At 43.2% G+C, this 15,229-nt stretch overlaps 1 protein-coding gene across 1 annotated transcript in view; it reads right to left on the minus strand.

The window, feature by feature from the left end:
• The window catches only part of LOC111974911 (stalled ribosome sensor GCN1), a 36,265-nt gene extending 26,770 nt beyond the window's left edge, over positions 1-9,495 (minus strand). The window contains exons 1-22 of the mRNA XM_024002982.1: positions 9,438-9,495; positions 8,542-8,644; positions 8,349-8,412; positions 8,125-8,256; positions 7,880-7,988; positions 7,557-7,655; positions 7,280-7,414; positions 7,122-7,190; positions 6,844-6,952; positions 6,665-6,739; positions 6,445-6,573; positions 6,288-6,338; positions 6,082-6,180; positions 5,831-6,004; positions 5,536-5,688; positions 5,319-5,411; positions 5,148-5,223; positions 4,874-5,033; positions 4,479-4,668; positions 3,587-3,711; positions 3,222-3,400; positions 2,958-3,051 (exon numbers count right to left, since the gene is read on the minus strand). Coding sequence (XP_023858750.1) covers positions 2,958-3,051; positions 3,222-3,400; positions 3,587-3,711; positions 4,479-4,668; positions 4,874-5,033; positions 5,148-5,223; positions 5,319-5,411; positions 5,536-5,688; positions 5,831-6,004; positions 6,082-6,180; positions 6,288-6,338; positions 6,445-6,573; positions 6,665-6,739; positions 6,844-6,952; positions 7,122-7,190; positions 7,280-7,414; positions 7,557-7,655; positions 7,880-7,988; positions 8,125-8,256; positions 8,349-8,412; positions 8,542-8,644; positions 9,438-9,455 — 2,436 coding nt within the window. The 5' untranslated portion in view covers positions 9,456-9,495. The remainder of the gene's footprint in view (positions 1-2,957; positions 3,052-3,221; positions 3,401-3,586; positions 3,712-4,478; positions 4,669-4,873; positions 5,034-5,147; positions 5,224-5,318; positions 5,412-5,535; positions 5,689-5,830; positions 6,005-6,081; positions 6,181-6,287; positions 6,339-6,444; positions 6,574-6,664; positions 6,740-6,843; positions 6,953-7,121; positions 7,191-7,279; positions 7,415-7,556; positions 7,656-7,879; positions 7,989-8,124; positions 8,257-8,348; positions 8,413-8,541; positions 8,645-9,437) is intronic.
• Between the last annotated feature and the right edge of the window lie 5,734 nt (positions 9,496-15,229).

The following is a 15,229-nucleotide window of genomic DNA, read 5'->3' on the forward strand; positions in this document are numbered from 1 at the left end:
AAATACTTTAAAGTACTACTTAAGTCATTTTTGGGGGTATCTGTATTTTATTTTATTTATATTTGACAACTTTCACTTGACTACATTCCTACAGAAAATAACRTTATTTTTACTCCATACATTTTCCCTGACACCCAAAAGTACATTACATTTTGAATGCCTAGCAGGACAGGAACATTGTCAAATTCATGCTCTTATTGAGAGAACATCCCTGGTCATCCCTATTGCCTCTGATCTGGCAGACTTAATTTAACCCTTATTTAACCAGGTAAGTTGACTGAGAACACGTTCTCATTTACAGCAACAACCTGGGGAATAGTTACAGGCGAGGGGGGTGAATGAGCCAATTGGAAGCTGGGGATGATTAGGTGACCGTGATGGTGAGGGCCAGATTGGGAATTTAGCCAGGACACCGGGGTTAACACCCCTACTCTTACGATAAGTGCCATGGGATCTTTTAGTGACCACAGAGTCAGGACACCCATTTAACATCCCCCTACACAGGGCAATGTCCCCAATCACTGCCCTGGGGTACGGGGGGGGGGTTACATCCAAAGGAAAGTGCACCCCCTACTGGCCCTCCAACACCACTTCCCGAAGCATCTGGTCTCCCATCCAGGGACCAACCCTGCTTAGCATCAGAAGCAAGCCAGCAGATGCARGGTGGTATGCTGCTTTGTTTGTAAATTATGTGTTGGAGTGTGCCCCTGGCTATCCGTAAATAAACAAAAAACAAGAAAATGGTGCCATCTGGTTTGCTTAATATAGACCATTTGAAATTATTCACACTTTTAATACTTAAGTATATTTTTACAATTACATTTACTTGCGATACTTAAGTATATTTAAAACTTTTACTCAAGTAGTATTTTATTGGGTGACTTTCACTTCAGTCATTTTCTATTAAGGCATCTTTAACTGAAGTATGACAACAACAAAAAAAATTAAAACCACTGTTTTGGAATATTTTTATTCTGTACAGGATTCACTTTTACTGTCTCAATCAGGTTAGTATTGTGGAGTAACTACAATGTTGTTGATCCATCTTCAGTCCTATCACAGCCATTAAACTCTAACCCAGTGGTCGTCAACCGGTCAATCTTCAAGGCATTCCTAGTCGATCATCAAATATTTCTGTAGAAAGCCAACGAGCGAGGCTTGCGCTCCTTTTTTAAAATCGTGTTGAGCTGTTGCCGGTAGGTGCACTTGATTAAAGTCCTGCACACCCGGCGGACCGGCAAATCTGTGACTAAATCTAGAGCACCTACTGTGCTGCCCAATTGGATAGCTCAAATCACTGTGGCTACAGAGCTTCCATGACCCTGGCCATAGCCAAGTTTAATAGGTTACTAGCCTACGTAAGATTTAATAACTTTTAAAACCATGACCACAGAGAGACTGTCAACGGATACAGCAAAGAGCTGCTATTTTTATGAGTGAGCTATTACTATTAACACTATTACAAAACGCACTTCTCCGTATTTCCGCTTGGGCTGCAGCTGCAATGAATGAGTAGCCAAGTATCGATAGCCCTGCGTTTTATTATTATTAGCAGCTCGTTGTGTCGATATTAATATTAAGGAATATTTAACTTTCTCTGATCATAGGAACAACATGAATTTGTGCATGAGGCAGATGCGATGCGACACGAGTTTCGCCATCAGGTAGAAGACGGTGTCACCTCTCTCTGATCAGTCTCACTGGAGGAAAGGAAGTAGAGAGCAGGGCATCTTTCCAGAGCTCCGACTTTTCAACCTGGAGATCACTGACGTCGTGATTTGACCTCGTTGACCATCAGATGCATGTACCATCAGTCCAGTAAAATAAAAAAGCTAATGATTTCAATTCATGCTCCACAGTGCCTCACAAGTGCTAAACCAACAGATCTATTTTGCTATCAAAGCTCGAGTTTTGAAAATAATATGGGCTGATTAACAATATTATTGATCATTACATAGGTGCCAATCATATAGCCAATATGCTGTGAATGTATTAGGCCTAGTGCCCAGACCTCACTACTACAAAACAGTTTGTGTGAGGTTAATGTAAAATAAAAAATCTGAGCAGTAGATCTCAGCTTGCTTTTTGACTGCGAAAGTGATCTCGACTCAGAAATGGCTGGTCACCACTGCTCTAACCGTTTTAAATGTACCATTGGCCTTGTGGTGATATCCCTGAGCGGTTTCATTCCTCTCTGGCTACGGAGTTAGGAAGTACGCCGGTATCTTTCTTGACCTTTGTGCTGTTGACTGCGCCCAATAATGTTTGTACCATGTTTTGTGCTGCTACCATGTTGTTGTTATGTTGCTACCATGCTGTGTTGTCATGTGTTGCTGCCTTAGGTCTCTATGTAGTGTTGTGTTGTCTCTCTTGGTGTGATGTGTGTTTTGTCCTATATTTATATTGTATTCATTATTATTTTTTAATCCCAGGCCCCAGTCCCTGCAGGAGGCCTTTTGCCTTTTTGGTAGGCCGTCATTGTAAATAAGAATTTGTTCTTAACTGACTTGCCTAGTTAAATAAAAGTTACATTTAAAAAATTGTAGTGACTGGGTATATTGATACACCATCCACAGTGTAATTAACTTAACCATGCTCAAAGGGATATTCAATGTTTGCTTTTTTATTTAAACCCATCTACCAATATGTTCCCTTCTTTGCGAAGCACTGGAAAACCTCCCTGGCCTTTGTGGTTGAATCTGTGTTTGAAATTCACTGATAGACTGAGGGACATAATTCCACTTTGACATTATGGAGTATTGTGTGTAGGCCAGTGAAACAAAATATCTAAATTCAATCCATTTTAAATTCAGGCTGTAACAACAAAATGTGGAAAAAGTCAAGGGTGTGAATATTTTCTGAAAGCACTGTACAGTAATAAGGTAATAGGTAGGAGTGCAACAGTTAACAAGCCTCTCTCCATCTAGTTTATCAATCATAGCCCCCCATAGTCTCACCTCTTGCAGCTCTAGCTCTATGATCTGTTCCTTATACGAGTAGGCCTTGTTCTCCCTCTTCATGTTGCCCTTCTTCGTGCTCTCCTGCTGGGCACTGCACAGGACACGGGAGGTGGGAGGAAGAGAATGAAATGTTGAAACAAGCCTTTGTTATGTTTAACTAAGAAATCAACATAGCCAAGGTCTTTGAAACAATGATAAGCATTCTTGCTGACTACAATGTGAAACCCACAGAACAGCTCTTACACTGTATTAGTGTCTTACCTCTGGATGATGCTCTTGTCATACAGCTCTCCCTCAGGGGTGAGCATGATGGCGTACTCCTCCCTGGTGACCTGTCGCAACGCAGGATTGGACAGCCACTGTGTCACACGCTCCATCACCCGTGGCAGCAGCTTGATGGGAGAGAGACCGGACAGGGCACCGACCGCATTCCTTATAGCCTGGTGAAACAAGAGGATGACCATCAGTCAGCCAATAAGAGTACATGACAAGTTGGATCATAGGCTTGTCTCATCCAATCACGAGAGCAAATGTAGGCCTCAACCATCCCTTGGCTGTGAGTGTAAGTATGTATGTGTATGTGTACATCTGATATAAGGATGTCAATATGTAAAATATGTTCCGACCTGATTGTCAGTGTTGGCCTGCAACAGCCGTGGCAGAATGTCATCCAGGTTCTTGTCTATGAACTCGTCGGCCTTGATGTTCATGCTGGACAGCAGGTGCGGCCAGAAACCGGGTCGAGCTTCAACTGCATCATCGGAGAGGAGGGGGGAAAGATGTCAGTACTAGTAGTGGGTTTATACTAGGGATGGGCATTTGAAATAATATCATAATTGTTCAGAAATACAAATAATCGAAATTGAAAAAAAKAAAAGCTCTTTGCTATTGAATCTTGACCAATCAGAACAACGCAAATGGCAGAGGTAAACAGGAGACATGCTGCTTTCTCCAGTAGTTTGGCTAACAGCAACAAMGGAAGAGAAGATTTTCGCCATGATAGAATTGATTGTTACAAAAAGATTCTGCATATAATTTTAAAACACTGCAAGTGATAATACAAAACTAAAACATGAAATGATAAGAGTGTTTTGCATTGATCTGTGTCAGGTGTTGTGGAAATGTTAGGTGAGCGCATTTAACTGCTATTTGAAGTGGGGAAAATAGCATACCGATGTCAGGGCAGCCTGGAGGGTTAAATGTGCAGCAGTAGCTCAACGCACAGTTATAAAAACTACATTCTAAAGTTAGTTTGTTTATTAAATTAATAATTTCAAATGTCATGGTTTATCCATGTAAAATAATTTAAACCAAGCTTTTATCGATAAAATAGGCCTAAAAATAAATAAATATAAAACATTATTTTATAATAACACATTTAAAAATCTCGCTAAATTAACTCACGTAATCGAATACTAACATCCGTTCAGATATTTGATGAACCTTGCCCATCCCTAGTTCATACAAACTGCAGTGTGAAAGATGTTGTGGAGCGCAGTAACAAGTCAACGAACAGACCTATGGAGGGATGGTGGGTGACGACCAGGATCTCCATGGCAATCTTGTCTGACTCGGCTGTGTCGTTCCACTGGCCAGCCACAGAGCACACCACACACAGCGCCTCCAGCAGGACACGGGGGGGACTGTAGGCCTTGCCCACCTCAGACAACTCCCCTGACTCTGTCTGCAGCACCTCCTGAGGCAACACCTGGGGAAAGACAAAGATACAGTATATAGTCAATGACAAAAGGATTAATGTAGAGATTCATATTACACTACAAATACAATTAAAATATTTGTACTTAACATCCCAATTTAAAATCAGTCATTACTAGTTTATAGTACCACTGAGATGAGACCTGCAACTACAAATCTATAAAAATTCTTAGTGCCTCACAGTCAACTATTCGTACCTTGTGTTTGTTGATGACCACTCTTAGTTCTCCCAGAAGGCCGTGGGCCAGCCCRGAGCCGCCCAGGGAGGAGAGCAGCTTCTTAACGGTCTGCTGTGCCCGCTTCCGCACACGCCAACTACGAGACAGCAGCACCGCCACAGTGGCACGGTGGTACATCCTGACAGGTGAGAGCAGAAAGAGTCAACACTTACAGAGTACTAAATGTGGAAATGTGTTACGCAAAATGCTGATACAAATTCAGAGCGACTGAGACAGTAAAACAATCACTCACGGTGATTTGCCGTTGGTGAGTCGGTGGGAGTGGTCCAAGAAAATTCTCTCACACAGCTGTATCACTGTGCACAACGCTGAGGTGAAAGAGATTTAATACTCAATATCGTCCCATATATCGACACTTGTGCGATTACTGACAGTCTGCATTAGTTTGTTTATTATGCCTCACCTTCCTCACTGGCCTGGGAGAGGAACTTCTCTGTGGTGAATAAAGGTTTCTTCTCATCCAGGATCAGGGTCCAGAAGACAGCCAACTTGGCCTCTGCAACAAAGACAAAACACACCATTCTATGTCAGTCTCTAAACTGATGAACAAGGGCACTGTCCCCTACTGGGAACCTCAACCTTCAATAATTATGGGGTGTCATGATCCTAAATTCTCTCACCTGTCTGGGTCTCCAGCAGAGACAGTCGACTCAGGAGAACAGCAGCAGCCACGCCCTCTGAGAGCAGAGCATGCTGGGAGTTCTGGGCCGCAGCCTTCTCCACTGTCTGGAGAAGGAGAGGCACGAGGTCAGATACCTGTCCCAGAGTGTCACCTGGAGAGGAGAGAGAGGGCAGGGCTGTGATTCTGTGCCTCCTGCATTCCATAGAACTGGATCAATACACGCAGACAAGTTATTTAATTTCAAAGACAAGCTCACAGACACACAGGTAACAGTTGCCCAGTGACTAACTAACCTTTGAATGCCGCCAGCATGGCCTGCAGGTATGCGTGGCGGACAGGAGAGGTGGAGGTCTTGAGGGTGAAGGCCTTCTTGAACCAGTCCAGCAGAGCCTTGGGGACCTCCACCGTCAGCCGCCCACTCCACTGAGACAGCACAGCCACTGCGTGCACCAAGGTCCCCTCATGGACTGACAGAAACAACATKAGCACCTCTCTCTCTATGGATGAAGGGAATGAGGAGGAAGGAATGAGAGATAGTTCTTACCTTCTTGTTGCAGATAAGGGATGAACAGCACAGCGACTGCAGAGCTGAGAGTTTGGCTAGAGGTGCCCGACACAGCATGATGGCTGCAGCTGCCGATACCTGGACAGAACAAGTCAAAACCAGGGTTAAAAGACAACATCCATCGGTCTGCAAGACTACATACTAAGTGGGGGTTATGAAGGACAGAAGACTAGTGACCACGCTACCTGACAGCACACTCATCTTCTGGCCGAATGCTGTGAGCTTCCCCTCTGACCCTGAAAATACACAGTTCTGTTAGTGCAAAAACACACTTTACACTTGGGTGTTGTGCCATGTGTGCTCAAATGTTTCTTAGGTCATAGTAAAGTGAGTTGTCCTTGCCTCCCAGGATGCTGAAGAGGTGTGTTATGACATCCTGTACAGCGCTAGGGTCACTACACTGCTTGGCCAGGTTCTGCATGGCCTGCACTGCCTGCTCCATCAGCTGGGGATTATTGGCCTTCAGCTGACCTGAAAACACACATTATAGCCTGGTTACACACACAGAAAGAGAGAAACATCCKCAAAAAGCTACATTTCTACATATAAAGGCCTGACTTACTTGCAATGCCTTTTCCAATATCCATGGCATACTGACTGAGGTCAAGAGTCACTGAAGCCAGTAGACAGGAGACGGCTGAAGGAGAGAGGAAATTATATCTTGAAAGGACAAAACTACAATACATAGTAGGTAATATACACAAAATTGTGTTTGATTGTGATATTAGCTACTGTACTCACTCTGCATGGCGTTCTCTGGGCTGCGGAGCATGGCCTTCTGCAGGGCAGGCAGCAGCAGCTCCTTGAACTCAGAGTGGGAGACATGGCGCAGCAAGGAACCACTCTTGTCCTGCAGGGGAACACAAAACACATTACAGAGAAGAAGTTTTAGCACCAACACCCAAAATATATTTTGCAATACACATCAATTGTGGCTATGGGAGGTCTTTAGGTTGTGAACTCCAATCTTTGGGTCTCACTGACAAAAGCAGTTTCAGGGCCAGTCCAGCGCCACTCACCAATAGGTGTTGGTGTGGTCTAGTCTTGCTCATGAGGACTGCCTTCATATACAGGTCCAATATGGCACTCTAAAAACAAAAGAGGCTTGGTTACAGATATAATATTTTTTTATTATATAGAAATATCTTTCATCTAATTGCATTCAAATAACAGACACCTTGTGTTTCTCTACAGTGGCCATGTCTTTGTGAGTTGTGCAGAAGTCCAGACACACCCCCAGCAGAGCCAGTGAGCTGGGGTTCTGCTCCAGACTCAACAGGGTGCTTATATACTGATCCGCCAGGCCAGGGTTCTGGAGAAAAACAGCAGAGACAAGCATTTTAAATCATAGCAAATCCAATATATTGATTTTACACTGGACCATGATGACAGTGTCCAAATATTCCTTATTACTGTCTGGCGTTCCTTGAATACCAACCCCACACCTCCCTTACCTTTTTCCATAGGTGGCTCAGGTTCTTCAGRGTTGACTTCAGTGCTGTTGCTTGAGCCCCTCCCACCACCTCAGCCAGCAGTAAACTCTGTACCTCCACCTGTCAGAGGAAAGATAGTGAAGCATGAATGGGTGGATGCAGATACAGTAGTAGGGCTTAACAAGTCCCTTAACAACCAAAACCAAACATCCCATCACCTGCGTGGAACTAGATGACATCTAAATTCATGCCGAAATCGTTTCACGGTATATATGTAAATAGTGATTGCTGGGAGGTGAAAGGCATGGCTTCTATAAGCAGTGTCCGATTCCTTGCTCACTTACCAGTTTCTTCCAGATGGGGCCCACTCTTTTCTCTGGAGCCAAGAACACAGAGCGAACCAACAGGCAGGTCCAGGCCAGCCCGGTGAAGGCAGCCGAGCCTGTGCTCTTACTGACAACACCACAACAAGATGGACAGGGAACACAAATAAGGTATTCAGTATGTGGTGAAATTAGTACAATATTTCACAGAACTCACTGTATACAAAGCATTTAGTCTTAGCCCTATTCCTATCCCCAAGTCCTACCTGGGCGCTCCATTCTTGCTGATGACGCCACAGTTGAGGAGGCAGTGGAGGAGGCTGGTTGCTAGGATTTCAGGTTGAGACTCGGCCAGTAGGCCAATGACGGAGAGGAGTGCTCGTCGAGATGCAGCATCCCTAGAGAAGACATGTCATTTAACACTCAACACACACTTCCAACAAATCAATAACTGGGGAATACTGAAGAGCAGTAGGCTAAGGGCACCTACCTGTATCTGTGTGGAGTGAGACAGAATAGCTTGCATAGCCCTTTGATGGCTGGCTCTGGTAGCTCTATAAGGACATACACATTGTCAATCACTCACACCTGTTTGCTTTAATCTTGACAATCCAAGACAAAAAACAGAGTGAGAGCAGAAAATAAACAAATCATGCTAACTACATGGGCATCTGTCTCCTCACCTTTGCCGCTAATACACTGTTTCAGTTCGCCAAGAATCTCCTTACGCTCGCTTACACTGGCTGTGGTCACTTTCACAGCAAATCTCTTCAGTGTGTCTGAAACCTGGTGCAATACACAGACATCCAAAATCAAATGAAAGCTGCCTGGCAATGTGTGCATCTAGGATAAAGTCAATCATTTGAAACAATAGTACTGCATATTCAAAAATGTCACATTGATTGAAGATATAACTTTGTAATTAGTCTTCAATTTATCAAGATGGAAAACATATCTTCTGAGATTTTTATGGCACCATCAGGCAGAAAGTGATCAGACCACCCATAACAATTAAAACATTTAATTTAGCAAATTTCTGGATACTGAGGCGTGGTCACCAAATACAATATGTCATTCAGAAGACAGTCGTGTTTGGCTTCTCATAACTGGCTAACATTAGCTAGCAAACAAGTACTGTATAGTATATGTTCTACCTAAAATTGGCTGTTGCCAACAAAGAACAACTTCATGAAATGCTTCATTATAGCTAACTGCTAAATAAATTAGAAACTAGGCTGGCTAAAACCTACTCATCTAGTTGGTGTTTCGATTAATCTCAAACAACAGATTTGGTCACCACGAGAAAACTGACTAGCTAGTTAGCCACGTATTGCTAGTTAGCTGGCTACTATATTTACACTGCCTATGGCTAACGTCAGCAATCTGTACTAGCCAGGTAACGGTTAGCTAGCTAGCTTAGCCAGCTGGACAATGTTTAAATCATTTATTTTACGGGAAACCCTACAGGCAGCCACAATAAATTAATTATCCCTCATATCATATCTTCCTTATCAGCAGTATGTTGTTGACAAATTCTCGAGGAGGAATCAGCACCATTTTAAACATCAGCGACACAAACCTGCGTGTCCGCTGCCATCTTGCCGGTCTCAAACTAGGGAGAACTTGTAGTCACTTCCGGTTCATGATACGAGTGATAATCACTTCAAGGACAGTAAGTACTGTTTTTTTGTTTGTTTGTTTGTTTAATGTATTATATTATTATGTCATTTTTAAATAAATACAAATATTTTGAAGGATACAAATTAAAATGTGTTACACTTTTTAAGAAGGATGTATAGATTTTTATAACACAAACATCACAAATAAACAGTAAGCACAAATACAGAAACACATACAGGGCTTTTACATTCAAAGACAAGAGTATCAATTGATTTCGCCAGAGGCGCAACTTTGGTTTTAGAAGTGGGAAGGACATTATTCCCCCCAAGTGAAAGTTGTGCCCCTTGATTTCATTACCTTCTTATTCTTACAGAGCATAGTATTTAATATGTCTTGCTCCCAGACAAATTAAACAACTTCTTTGCTTGCTTTGAGGACAATACAGTGCCACCGACACTGACCGCTACCAAAGACTGTGGGCWCTCTTTCTCCATGGCCGGCCCAGACGGCATCCCTAGCAACGTCCTCAGAGCATGTGCAGACCAGCTTGCTGGTGTGTTTACAGACATATTCAATCAATCCATATCCCAGTCTCCCAAGAAAGCTAAGGTAACTGAACTAAATTACTATCGCCCCATAGCACTCACTTGTGTCATCATGTAGTGCTTTGAGAGACTAGACATGGATCATATCACCTCCACCCTACCTGTTACCCTAGACCCACTCCAATTTGCTTACCGCCCCAATAGGTCCACAGACGATGCAATCGCCATCACACTGCACACTGCCCTATCCCATCTGCACAAGAGGAATACCAATGTAAGAATGCTGTTCATTGATTACAGCTCAGCATTCAACACCATAGTACCCTCCAAACTCATCATTAAGCTTGAGACCCTGGGTCTCGACCCCGCCCTGTGCAACTGAGTCCTGGACTTCCTGACAGGCCGCCCCCAGGAGGTGAAGGTAGGAAACATCTCTACTCCGCTGATGCTCAACCCCACAAGGGTGCGTTCTCAGTCCTCTCCTGTACTCCCTGTTCACCCACAACTGCGTGGCCATGCACGCCTCGGCTTGATTACCAACAACGATGAGACAGCCTAAAGGGAGGAGGTGAGGATCTTCGGAGTGTGGTGTCAGGAAAATAACCTCTCACTCAATGTCAGCAAAACAAAAGAGATGATCTTGGACTTTAGGAAACGGCAAAGGGAGCACCCCCCTATCCACATCGATGGGACAGCAGTGGAGAAGGTGGACAGTTTTAAGTTCCTCGGTGTACATATCACCAACAAACTGAAATGGCCCACCCACACAGACAGTGTGGCGAAGAAGGCGCAACAGCGCCTCTTCAACATCAGGAGACTGAAAAAATGTGGCTTGTCATCGAAAACCCTCACTAACTTTTACAGATGCACAATTGAGAGCATCCTGTCGGGCTGTATCACCGCCTAGKACAGCAACTGCACCGGCCACAACCGCARGGATCTCCAGAGGGTTGTGCGGTCTGCACAACGCATCACCTACAACAGGGAGGCAAAAAAGATCATCAAGGACAATAACCACCCGAGCCACTACCTGTTCACCCCGCTTCCATCCAGAAGGTGAGGTCAGTACAGGTGCATCAAAGCTGGGACAGAGAGATTGAAAAACAGCTTCTATCTCAAGGCCATCAGATTGTTAAACAGCCACCACTAACACAGAGATGCGGCTGCTTACCTACAGACTTGATATCATTGGCCACTTTAATAAATGGAAAACTAGTCACATTAAGAATGTTTACATATCTCGCATTACTCATCTCATATGTATTTACTGTATCGTTCACTATCTATTCTTTACTATCTATTGCATCTTAGCCGCCACTGCTCATCCATATATTTTATACTTATATATWCACATCCCATTCCTTTACTAGATTGTGTGTATTAGGTTTTGTTGTCGAATTTGTTAGATATTAGGTTTGTTGTGGAATTGTTAGATATTACCTGTTAGTTACTGCTGCGCTGTTAATCAAGAAGCATAAGCATTTCGCTACACTCGCAATAACATCTGCTAACCATGTGTATGTGACCAATAACATCTGCTAACCATGTGTATGTGACCAATAACATCTGCTAACCATGTGTATGTGACCAATAACATCTGCTAACCATGTGTGCCTGACCAATAACATTTGATTTGATTTGAATATAGCAAGGTAATTATTTAAATCTACCTTAAAAAATATTGAATAGGATCGTTTCTTCTAAAAAATTCATTTTATAGATATAATATTTAACAAAAATTATAATCAAATTCATCACATTATTTTCATTAGTGGAGAATCTTGGACTATCAAAAAAAAAAATTACATCACAAGCTTGCAGATGGATGTCCCTAACAAATCTATTACAYAGCCGAAGTTCCACCCAGAACATAGCTGGGACCATTACTCTATACACACATTGGAAAAACAAAGTGGTTCTGTCCCAGATTGACGAAATGTACATTTCTCCTCAACATACAAATACTTTCATTGGATGGCTAACATCTATGAGTTATTTCAAAGAGTGTTTACATCACTTTGTTTGTGAGCACATATTTGTATGATAAAGTACATACCTTCGGCCAATTTACAACACATAGCATACCTTTTTCTATTGGAACAACACTGTCAGGAAAAGCTTCTCTAATTAATGAATAATTGAATTTTTTTATCAATAATTGAGACACTGTTAATTACTATCTTTGAATTTACAAGTGATGGATCTGTAATGACCACAGTTTATTTCTAAATGTCACGTTCCTGACCTTATTTCCTTTGTTTAGTCTTTGTTTAGTTGGTCAGGACGTGAGCTGGGTGGGCATTCTATGTTTTGTGTTTCTATGTTGGGTTTGTTGTTTGGCCTAATATGGTTCTCAATCAGAGGCAGGTGTTTGTCATTGTCTCTGATTGGGAACCATATTAAGGTAGCCTGTTTGCACTGTTGGTTTGTGGGTGATTGTTTTCTGTCTTTGTGTTCTGCACCAGATAGGACTGTTTTCGGTTTTCACATTTATTGTTTTGTAGCTTGTAGTGTTCACGTTATTATTCTTTATTAAACATGTTGAACACTAGCCGCGCTGCGTTTTGGTCCTCTCCTTCATCCCAGGAAGAAAGCCGTTACACTAAAGGGTTTCTAAAGACCACCATTACTCCACACACAGAGAAGCGTACAAAGCTCTCCCTCGCCCTCCATTTGGCAAATCTGACCATAATTCTATCCTCCTGATTCCTGCTTACGAGCAAAAATTAAAGCGGGAAGCACCAGTGACTCGGTCTATAAAAAAGTGGTCAGTTGAAGCAGATGCTAAACTACAGGACTGTTTTGCTAGCACCGACTGGAATATGTTCCGAGATTCTTCCGATGGCATTGAGGAGTACACCACATCAGTCACTGGCTTCATTAATAGGTGCATCGATGACGTTGTCCCCACAGTGACTGTACGTGCATACCTTAACCAGAAGCCATGGATTACAGGCAACATTCGCACTGAGCTAAAGGGTAGAGGTGCCGCTGTCAAGGAGCGGGACTCTAACCCGGACGCTTATAAGAAATCCCGCTATGCCCTCCGACGAACCATCAAACAGGCAAAGTATCAATACAGGACTAAGATCAAATCGTACTACACCGACTCCAACGCTCGTCGGATGTGGCAGGGCTTGCAAACTATTACAGACTACAAAGGGAAGCACAACCGAGAGCTGCCCAATGACACAAGCCTACCAGATGAGCTAAATAACTTATATGGTCGCTTCGAGGCACGTAACACTGAAACATGCATGAGAGCATCAGCTGTTACGGACGATGGTGTGATCACGCTCTCCACAGCCGATGTGAGTAAGACCTTTAAACAGGTCAACATTCACAAGGCCGCAGGGCCAGACAGATTACCAGAATGTGTACTTCGAGCATGCGCTGACCAACTGGCAAGTGTCTTCACTGACATTTTCAAACTCTCCCTGTCTGAGTCTGTAATACCAACATGTTTCAAGCAGACCACCATAGTCCTTGTGTCCAAGAACACTAAGGTAACCTGCCTAAATGACTACCGACCCGTAGCACTCATGTGTGTAGCCATGAAGTGCTTTGAAAGCCTGGTAATGGCTCACATCAACACCATTATCCCAGAAACCCTAGACCCACTCCAATTTACATACTGCCCCAATAGATCCACAAATGATGCAATCTCTATTGCACTCCACACTGCTCTTTCACACCTGGACAAAAGGAACACCTATGTGAGAATGCTATTCATTGACTACAGCTCAGCGTTCAACACAATAGTGCCCTCAAAGCTCATCACTAAGCTAAGGACCCTGGGACTGAACACCTCCCTCTGCAACTGGATCCTGGACTTACTGACGGGCCGCCCCCAGATGGTAAGGGTAGGTAACAACACATCCGCCACGCTGATCCTCAACACGGGGGCCCCTCAGGGGTGCGTGCTCAGTCCCCTCCTGTACTCCCTGTTCACTCATGACTGCTCGGCCAGGCACGAYTCTAACACCACCATTAAGTTTGCTGATGACACAACAGTGATCACCAACAACGATGAGACAGCCTATAGGGAGGAGGTCAGAGACCTGACTGTGTGGTGCAAGGACAACAACCTCTCCCTCAATGTGATAAAGGCAAATGAGATGATTGTGGACTATAGGAAAAGGAGGACCGAGCACGCACCGATTCTTATTGACGGGGCTGTGGTGGAGCAGGTTGAGCGCTTCAAGTTCCTTGGCGTCCACATCACCAACAAACTAACATGGTCCAAGCACACCGAGACAGTCGTGAAGATGACACGACAAAATCTATACCCCCTCAAGAGACTGAAAAGTTTGGCATGGGTCCTGAGATCCTCAAAAGGTTTTACAGCTGCACCATCGACAGCATCCTGACGGGTTGCATCACTGCCTTGTATGGCAACTGATCGGCCTACGACCGCAAGACACTACAGAGGGTAGTGCGTACGACCCAGTACATCACTGGGGCCAAGCTTCCTGCCATCCAGGACCTCTATACCATATTTCTAGCACGCAATAATTACATTAAGCTTGTCACTCTACAAACTTGTTGGATGCATTTGCTGTTTGTTTTGGTTGTGTTTCAGATTATTTTGTGTCCAATAGAAATGAATGGTAAATAATGTATTGTGTCATTTTAGAATCACTTTTATTGTAAATAAGAGTATAATATGTTTCTAAACACTTCTACATTAATGTGGATGCTACCATGGTTATGGGTAGTCCAGAATGATTCATGAATAATGATGAATGAAAAAGTTACAGACATAAAAATATCATACCCCCAAAACATACTAACCTCTCACCATCACAATAACAAGGGAGGTTAGCATTTTTTGGGGGGGTATGATATTTATGCCTCTGTAACTTTCTCACTCATCATTATTCAAGATTCATTCAGGATTATCTGTAATCATGGTAGCATTCACAATAATGTATGAGTGTTTAGCAATGTATTATATTCTTATACCCTCAAATTAAAGCTGACAGTCTGTAATTTAAGCTCATAGTCATTGTATCATTTCAAATCCAACGTGCTGGAGTACAGAGCCAAAACAAATGTGTCACTGTCCCAATACTGTTGGAGCTCACTGTATGCTGTATACACATTAAAATACATGGCAAGCAGATCACAAATCACAAATCACCCAGAAAAATAGTTACATTCCTTCACAAATAAGTCCCAAATCAATATTTTAAATTGCCCGAAT

The sequence above is a fragment of the Salvelinus sp. IW2-2015 genome, linkage group LG15 (assembly GCF_002910315.2).
Source record: "Salvelinus sp. IW2-2015 linkage group LG15, ASM291031v2, whole genome shotgun sequence".
NCBI classification, from domain to species: Eukaryota; Metazoa; Chordata; class Actinopteri; order Salmoniformes; family Salmonidae; genus Salvelinus; species Salvelinus sp. IW2-2015.